The 8,752-nt window shown below is 34.2% G+C and overlaps 1 protein-coding gene across 2 annotated transcripts; it reads left to right on the top strand.

The window, feature by feature from the left end:
- Window positions 1-1,066: 1,066 nt before the first annotated feature.
- LOC120342589 (dual oxidase maturation factor 1-like) lies at window positions 1,067-8,297 on the top strand. 2 transcript variants are annotated; one of them, XM_039411490.2, is made up of 8 exons: window positions 1,188-1,211; window positions 3,654-3,842; window positions 4,098-4,155; window positions 5,023-5,157; window positions 5,609-5,810; window positions 6,100-6,323; window positions 6,784-6,894; window positions 7,069-8,297. In XM_039411490.2, the coding sequence occupies exons 2-8, from the start codon at window positions 3,696-3,698 to the stop codon at window positions 7,305-7,307; spliced, it is 1,116 nt and encodes a 371-aa protein (XP_039267424.1). In that variant the 5' UTR covers window positions 1,188-1,211; window positions 3,654-3,695; the 3' UTR covers window positions 7,308-8,297. The 2 variants fall into 2 exon arrangements, with proteins under 2 accessions (XP_077966840.1, XP_039267424.1); XM_078110714.1 differs by lacking the exon at window positions 5,023-5,157 and having other exon boundaries at window positions 1,067-1,211.
- Window positions 8,298-8,752: the final 455 nt, after the last annotated feature.

Raw genomic sequence — 8,752 nt, 5'->3', positions numbered from 1 at the left:
TGGGGCCTACATTTAAAACCATCCCAAACGTCTTCATTGACCATACTGTAATCAAAAGTTCATGCGCTATCTGTCTAAATATCGGTTTCAGTTCGAAAAACAGAATTAAATTTACGTTAACGTTAAGCATCCTTTTGGCGTACGGGGCGCACACGATAACAAAATGTAGCAATTATCCGCTAACAAAACAACGAAACAAACAAAACCACGCACGAATCGTCAGTAAAAAACGGTACGCTACACAGCAACAACAGTTTCAAGAACACTCTAACTGTTATTGTTCGTGTCTTATGCTGACTGGTTGAACGCCAAAGCGGGACATTTGGCTGACCTGTCGGGACAAGACGTTGAAAAGCGGGACTGTCCCGCCTAAAGCGGACGTATGGTGAGCCTATATAGAGTGATACCACGATATCGAATGCATTCGTAACTACTACTATGTCTCTGTATGAATAATGGCTGTACTTACTAAATTTCTAAAAATTTGACTTTCTCGCTGCTTATTACGGAACATACCAAGAAATAAAGAATGCTCGTTTTGGTAGGAACAACAATTACCTAAAACGATGTGAACTTAAGGTACCAACCCAACTATTTGGAATCTTGTAGTGCGACTTAGACTGCATATTCTAGATATTTCGGTGTTTTCAAATCAAAATCATACGTGTGACGTTAAGCAATGAAATCTATCATAATAACACTTGTCAAAATGGATATTTGTTGTGCCTGGTCAAGTGGGTGAACTAAAAGTGTTTGTTTTCTCTATCGCTCGCACTGACCTAAAAGTGTTATCACAACATTATTTTATCTTGTGGCGAAATAATCATCGAGTTTTCTAATTGTGAGGCAATGAAAAGAGTAATTGCGCTTTTAACGGTAGACAAATGTTGTACTTACTAAGTACAGACGTATTACCATTACACGATGACGATACTCTGTGATTGACGGACTGAGCGTGTTCAAGTTCATATTTCAAGTTTTACTTTTGATTAATCAGAGTAGCTCTGACAACAATCTACACGCAATCACGATGATAATCCGTTTATTACAGCGCGTGAACATATTTATCATGTATTGTTGATAGTGTCATTTACGATAAAATTTCTTGCCGAATGGTCTGTTCCGTTGAGAGATTTTCACTAAATCTATAGAACCCGGTGCCAGCGAGCCGTTCATTTTGCTTGTGATTATAATCAAGTACAGGAGCACGGGTAATTGCATTTTTTATCTTTTATATTCTTCACTGTCGACAAATGGCAAAGAACTCGCTTTCGTCCTTTCGCCAACACTAAACAGTTTTCATAGCGTATGCGTTATTTTATATATATGCGATTTATTACAATGTGTGACAAAGAATGTTTCCTAACTTAGGACAATGGATAATTAGCAAATGAAACGCAGCCATGCAAGCAGGTGCTCTACTAATGTTAATTAGATATCAAATCCTTTCGATTTCTGACATTTTTGTCATTTCACTTTCGGTGCCTTCATTTAATAATCTCGGATATTTGATGCCGACTCCGCTGTCTGATCTATTATGTAAAGTACCATGTTGTTTTTAGTAATGGTAGATTGTTGTGTACTTATAGAAGAGTCGAGTACACAAGTTATGATAAATAAGTGTTTGACAAAAGTTCTATGAGGAACATAAATGTGATTATAAGCTACCTCAAACGTCAGTTCCAGATACAAAATGGACAACGAGAACTAGTTTGCATATTTGACTCATGAATCGCGTGCTACAGTTATTAGATATTGGTGTATATTGTATTTCTCGCAACATTACCATTGTCCGAAAGTTCAAGTGTCATATCGTCAGTAACGTGTCGTAAATTTTGCTACATTACATACGTTATAGCATTATGGAATAACAGCATAGCGAAAGGTTTTTTTGGTAAAAATTACGACAGTTAATAGGCGTTGGTGGTGTTATTGAACTGTGCGATCGTATCAAAATACAGACGTCTTTCATTGTATTTTATCCAGCATCACCGAATGAATTTGATAAAAAGAGTTAACAAATATTTATGCAGGTATAAGAAAGAGTATTTTTCTAGCTAGTCGTCCTCTATTTGGTGATTCATCCTTGTTTGCAGCTGTAATCAATTTGATGTCCATCAATCGATTCGTTTTAACTAATAGCAGGTGGACAATAAAAGTGATTTAATTGCGATGTTATATTCATAGGATTTATGGTCCTATGCTCTGCCAAATTGATTGATAGAACCAACCATCACACCCCGCAACACAAACGTTTGACTCTGTATATTAAAAAGCCGCTCTGTCTGTCGTGAAGGACAAAAGTTATAATTTGATTGGGTTTCTGTGGGACTGACTACTTATCCTTCTTCTATACTTTTGTGTCGGCGGATCTGTATGCACATTATACAAGGATATATATCTATAAAGTTTCATCCGGCCAAGGTCAGACTTCCTCAGACATGCACAATCCAACTAGAATAGTTATCTAATTTGGGGTTAGAAGCAACCCAAACTATTTTCCTTTGATGCTTTCAACTAATAAATATTTTTTGAATTTCAAATGACGACTGATTCGTAACTCTTTATTTAAGTCGATTTCCTCCGAAGTTTGGTTCCAATTTTATGTTTATATATTTACCTTCTTACTTATCTTTACTCAGAGTATACATCTCAAATTCCTTCCTTTTGGTGTCCACAAATATCCAAACACTTGAATTGAACACAAATGAATTGAACTGACTCGCTCTTATCCTTATTAAAGCAAGATGACTCCACGAAGCTAATTCAGCAGTTACTTCTGAAGTATAGTTCAACTACTTCGAAGGCAAAACGTGAACCATTAGAATTCGAATTGGTAGAATTCCTATTTTTCAAATACATGTTATATTGCACTATGGCGTGACAAAAAATTACATAACTGCCCAAGTTTAGTAAACACAACATGTAGTACGCATTCAAATCATGTAAATTGCGATATCTATTACAGCAATGAGCGGATATGATTACACATTTAACTCGCGGTACATCATTAGCTACATGTATCAACCAAAATCAAAGTCTAACCTGAATAAAATTTAGCTAAATCTCAAAGGTTAACAAAAAAACATTAACTGATATAACACTGTTCCGACATTGTTTTTAATGTACACTATGTCAATCATCGCATCCTTCCGTGCAGATTTCTGAATCTTATAGTATTTACAGCAAACAACCGACAAGCTCCATCGATTGCATTTTTCTAATTGTGCATGTCAGGCTTTGAGTGAGATATAATTCTCCTGTTAATTATTTGTTTATTATGAATCGCTCTGGAGCAACCAAGGGTTGGAGACGAAACTATTTGTAAACAATCTATCTCTATTTGCCGTATCAACTTTGATGTATCAACTTATCACGTCGAAATCGAACTTAGGATTCCGGAGATATAAAATTGTACTCAGTAAGCCCGATGAGTAATTTTTTACTATAATAATGGACTTGTTTGGCAGATAATTATGAGTGATTTAGAAATCACGATAGATGCAAAGATAGATGCAAAGATATTTTTATCAACTTGATATGCTGTTAATTTATTATATGTAAGGCTCATGTAGTATTGTATGTTTGTCATTATTATTTTTCATTATCTTTCAATATCAGTACTGATTTTTATTGTATATATTTTTTCTAAGGCTTGTTCAAATGTAATTTTAAAATATTTGGACTGTAACAGCATGACCTTGAGCGATGGTTGGCCGCCATTTTATGCAGAAAGGAAAACATCTGCCGGGGTAGATGTCAACCAATTGTATGTGGCGTTTGTAGCTTCAGCCCTGACGTTTGCTCTGCTGCTTATATTACCTGGAGTCCGGGGACTCGAGGTGAGATTTTATAAGATATTTTGCTATATCGCGTATAAGGCAACGCAAAAATGCACGATGCGCCAATAATATTAAAATGAATATTTTAAATATATATATATTTTGTAATAACCTAAACAGTTTATACATTCAGACTCTGTCTTTTGGAAATTATATTTCATTTTTATTCGGTTGAAACTAATGTTGGCAAAGCCCTGAAAAGACGTGGGATTTTATTATCACAAAAATATGTTTAACATGTGATATCTTTTTCAGAGGTCGTATTTTCTCTTAAGATGGTCAGTGACACTTTTGGTCGGTGCTCTTATTATAGGTAAGTGCGATATAACACTCAGACATGTTTTGATCTCACTATATATCTCTATAATCAAGGTTATTAGCTTAATATTTTCATAAAAGAGAAATATTTTTTATTGAGTGCTGGTAACCGCGATGTCCATATCTGAATAACGTGATCTATTTTTTGAAGTAACATTTTAGTTATTTAGATTTATTCTTCTAATTACTCAATAAAAGCAGTTCCGAGGGTTTAAATTATTTCATAATTAAGAATTAACTACTACACTGAGTAAATTTTAAGTTTGGATCTTTTATAATTTCTTCGACAAGCAGATAAGATATACAGTATCAAAATTGTATGCAAAGTTTGAACAAATTGCACAAAACGGCGCATGTTTACTAAACGACGTGAGAAATTCTATTTGGCGTGGCACGACCATTTTTGCATATGTTATTCCTAACCCTCACCTGGCTCAGTCATGCAAATATTACGTCACTACGACCTCACATTCACGTCAAACAGCTTGTCAGAGTATAGCTGCGGTCGCCCGAAATGGCATCTTCGCCGACGATATCGAACTCAATAACCCCAGCGATCTCTCTCATATTAGGATCGTTACGACGAGAAAACGAGCGAAAAAGCATGCTCGATTTCGGGTGATCGTCTGCGCGTCTTGGATGACAGTTAGTATAGTTTGGGTGGCCTTATTACGTTATTGTGACATAATTTTTGGACGACGTAGTCAGGTAGGGTTTGGGAATACCATATTCAAAAATGGTTTTGCCACGACGACTAGAAATACTTAGGTCGTGTTGTGAACATGGCCCCACAAATCAATACGAACAGTGAACTAATGACTGTTCTCAATTTGACAAAAGTTCAGAATAATTTAATTTCTAGCGTGCGGGCAAGGAATATCATGGCAAGTTGCAGAAATTAATGCGGATTTCCGACATAAAGTCAACGAAGAAAACATCACAAATTTTAGATTAGGAGTAATGATTGGATTGAACAAGTTTAATGTTACTCTGGAAGGTACTTTGATGTATGGAAAAAGATTAATTTTTAATTCCGTGTGTTCAGCACGTGTTTATTGAGACAAAAACTAAAATATAACTATGTTACAGGAATGTAAATGCATGAAAAAATATTTTCATTCTTAAATGCAATTTGCATCCGTGGGGAATAAGACTATATTCATAGAATCATGAATATCGTGAATGTGGGCCACTAGACTTTATGATAATTCTCTACCATGTTTTTTGATTTTAAACATTTGTACATGTTATGGGAATAGATCTTGCTCTGCTGCACCATCAATCGCAGTTTCCAAAACGATAATTATTTTTACTTTATGAACAAGCGATTATGGTTTAAACTAGGAAAAGCGTTATTTTTAATTATAAATTGGTATACTTCATTATTCCGAATAGATTACTCTGGACCGTTATTTCCATATTCTATTTCATTGATCTTCATTTTCCAGGGTTGAGAGAAAAAAACATAAATTTGAATGAACAATTCACATTTCTTACCGTAGACGATACTATATTTGATTCGTTACAACGCGGTTTACCTTTCCCGATTCTCACGGTAGCAGAACATTTTTCAAGTGTAAGATTTCACTCACTTTGGCCATGGGGTAGGAAATACTGGATGGCAGGACATTACGCGTCGTACTTATTGTGGTAAGAATATTTGTTGAGTTGTAATGCCAAGTAACAATCAATTTACTTTTTAAAAAAAATGATAGGCAGTCTTTTACTTAGGTCTTATATTTGGTTGAGTTATAATTGAAAGCGGAAAATATAATCATATTTGCAATTTACAGATGTATCATAGTCATAGAACATATAAAATCATTACATAGATAAAAGAGCGTGATTTACCTCAAAACTATGTTAGACCAGAATAAAAAAAAATGTATGAGTATATTAGTATATATCAGTATTTAATGTTTTGACTATCGATATCCAGGACAGCTCTGGCATGTTGGGGACTCACCAATGTATTGTTTCATATGGCACTACAACATGGTAGTGTGTTCATGATCTTGACTGGTATTCTTCTCCTGTGCACGAATATCTCTTTCGCAACGGTAAATGCTGGCGAACAACTTGTGATTACACTTGGATACAAAGATCCTTCAGATAGGCTGATACTCGCCTTCGGATGGTGTTTTTGGTCATGCCTTTTTGTAGGTAAGTACTTCGGTCAATAACGTTACCACATCATTATTAATTAACTATTAATTATATTACTTTTGGGGTACTCCCGTAGTGTGTGTACCAGGTTAGGGTCAGGCCATGATTTTTTTTTTCATTTTTCTTGTTTTAGTTCTATTACGAGTTCGGGAACTGTCTGTGTTAGCCAAGTGAATATGACCCCTGTTCATAGGGTTCCTTCCCTTTACACAACTTGATGTAAAGTAGGCGAACAAAATTAGTTACCTCCATACTGGTACACATACTTCTGGAGCGCCAATTTTTGTGACTCATTTTCGGTACTCAAAAAGAGTTATATGAAGATTGATTTTTTGAATATCGTAATTAGTATAATAGTTAAACGGGCATAAACAAGATATCTTATTGATGTGGAATGATTTTGGCCAATAGGCGGGAATTTCTTACCTATTTGGTCGGTCTATGTTCCGTTTTGCAGGTTTTTCATGTGTTGTGCTGGGTACTATTGCTTATATATTGGAAAAAGTGAATAAGTCATACTTGGAGAAATTTTTCATGCTCAGAGACAACCAAGACAAGCAAGAAGACGGTTAGTCATTCTTTTATACTTCAATGAAAATATAATTTCGATTAGGATCAATTGTTTAAGTATAATATTGGAAAAACGTTTTTGTTTCATTATTTCATAAAACATTTAAATTATCTACACCGTATGTATAAATATGTATACATTATATCGTAATAATAAGCTGTTTGCATCTAGATGATATCGAACTTGACTACAATATTTCGAAATCAAGTGAACCTTCGACTCCAATTCGTGGAATTTTAAAATCTTCAAGTTCAAGTGGAGAAGTCAATCCAAGTTTTGTTATGGAAACTATTGACGAAAGTACGAGTCGGAAAAGGAGCACAGTGACTATCTCTGATAGCGCAGATGAAGTCTTTGCCGGCAAAGACAGTAAACGTTTTAAATTCAAAAAAGTAGAAGAGGTGCTCTAAGATATTTAAAGCCGAACTGTTTATTTACTAAACATTGTGTCCGTTCGGTTTTGGTAATACTGCTAACGCTCGTTATTTGCTGTACTTTTGGTTCACATAATTCTCTGTTTATGAATGATACCACAAAATTTTCCCGTTTATATTGAAGATTTCTGGAGAAATTTTTGTCATTTATCTCATGTCATCTCATCACGAATGCGTATGTTTGAAAGTAGTGTTGAGTGTGTGGAAACCAATTTTATCTGTGTTTAAGTATGTTGTCATGTATAACTCCCCTAAAATTCCACCATTGAGAGAACTTGTTAGAATAGTTCCATTTACCTTTCACGTTTTACCTTTTTTTCGCGAATTTTTGGCTAATAACAAAATCCAATCCAATTGTACCCAAACTTTTTACATGACACTGAAAAGTATCAAAAACCGCCTACAAATGGTGACGGGCAATAACACAAAGAAAAAAAAAATTTGGCAAAAATATTATTTGAGCGCTCACAATTTCTTCCTGTCTTTAGGACAACAAATTCATATTCATATATAGTTGCAGTTTATTCTTTTTGCATTATCGCAGAGATCATATTGCATCAATCTAACTTTAAATTACATGTCCAGACGTTCGAAAATCGAAAGTATATCATCAAGTTGATTTGCAATGAATTAGAAACCTTTTGTTATAGAGTAGATAAGAACTCCATTCTTCTGTAATATTTTATTTCAAATTCATTTCAATGATTAAAATTGGTTTATTCGTTTCTTATGTGAAAAATTCCTAATTCTTGTTAGACAATATTGATTTTTGCTACATTATGAAATGTCATATCCAAAATGGCCGATACCTAATGTAACAAAACTCTATGACGGTAAATATTCGATTCTACAAATCCAATATACTTGTCTTTAGCTATCGCCTATGTGCATATCACTTTTTGATGTAATGCAATATGCATATAATGCATTGTAAATGTTCTAAAATTATAAAAATCATAATCATAAGTTTGATTTTAATGTATATCTAGAACCGTCATATTGGAAACTTTTGATATCAGGCTTATTGGGAAGATACTAGTCGTTGAATGCAGAACGAATCGTGAAGTTTCATAGTTAGCTAAGATGTTGGGGAAAGCAAACGAAGTTGATGGGTTGCATGATCATTAGCATTTTAGAACTAAAAAATAATTGAATAATATGGTTTTCAATGTTCGTGATTAGCTTCACCACATTCTTTTAAGTCAAGGTTTGCACTCGATGGTCAATTCAAGACTATCATACTATCAGACACGATTCGTTTAAATCCTTTTAGGGTTGAAATAGTTATGAATTGGTTTATAAAAGTTGCAAACACTTAACAAATTTAAAGATTTTATTTTAGGATAAAGTATTCAGTATATTAGCTTTGGAATAGTATACTATACTATGGACCTAAGTAATATCCAATTGAGATATTATTA

This window comes from Styela clava, chromosome 3 (genome assembly GCF_964204865.1).
Source record: "Styela clava chromosome 3, kaStyClav1.hap1.2, whole genome shotgun sequence".
Taxonomy (NCBI): domain Eukaryota; kingdom Metazoa; phylum Chordata; class Ascidiacea; order Stolidobranchia; family Styelidae; genus Styela; species Styela clava.
Note: the sequence above shows the minus strand (reverse complement) of the source record. Positions and strands in the feature narration are given on the sequence as shown.

Excerpts from the sequence above, each read along its gene's own strand:
- LOC120342589 (XM_039411490.2), top strand. The coding sequence starts at position 3,696 with ATGACCTTGAGCGATGGTTGGCCGCCATTTTATGCAGAAAGGAAAACA. Across the intron at positions 6,324-6,783 it reads TTGGTCATGCCTTTTTGTAG|GTTTTTCATGTGTTGTGCTG; the intron begins GTAAGTACTTCG and ends TCCGTTTTGCAG. Across the intron at positions 6,895-7,068 it reads CCAAGACAAGCAAGAAGACG|ATGATATCGAACTTGACTAC; the intron begins GTTAGTCATTCT and ends GTTTGCATCTAG.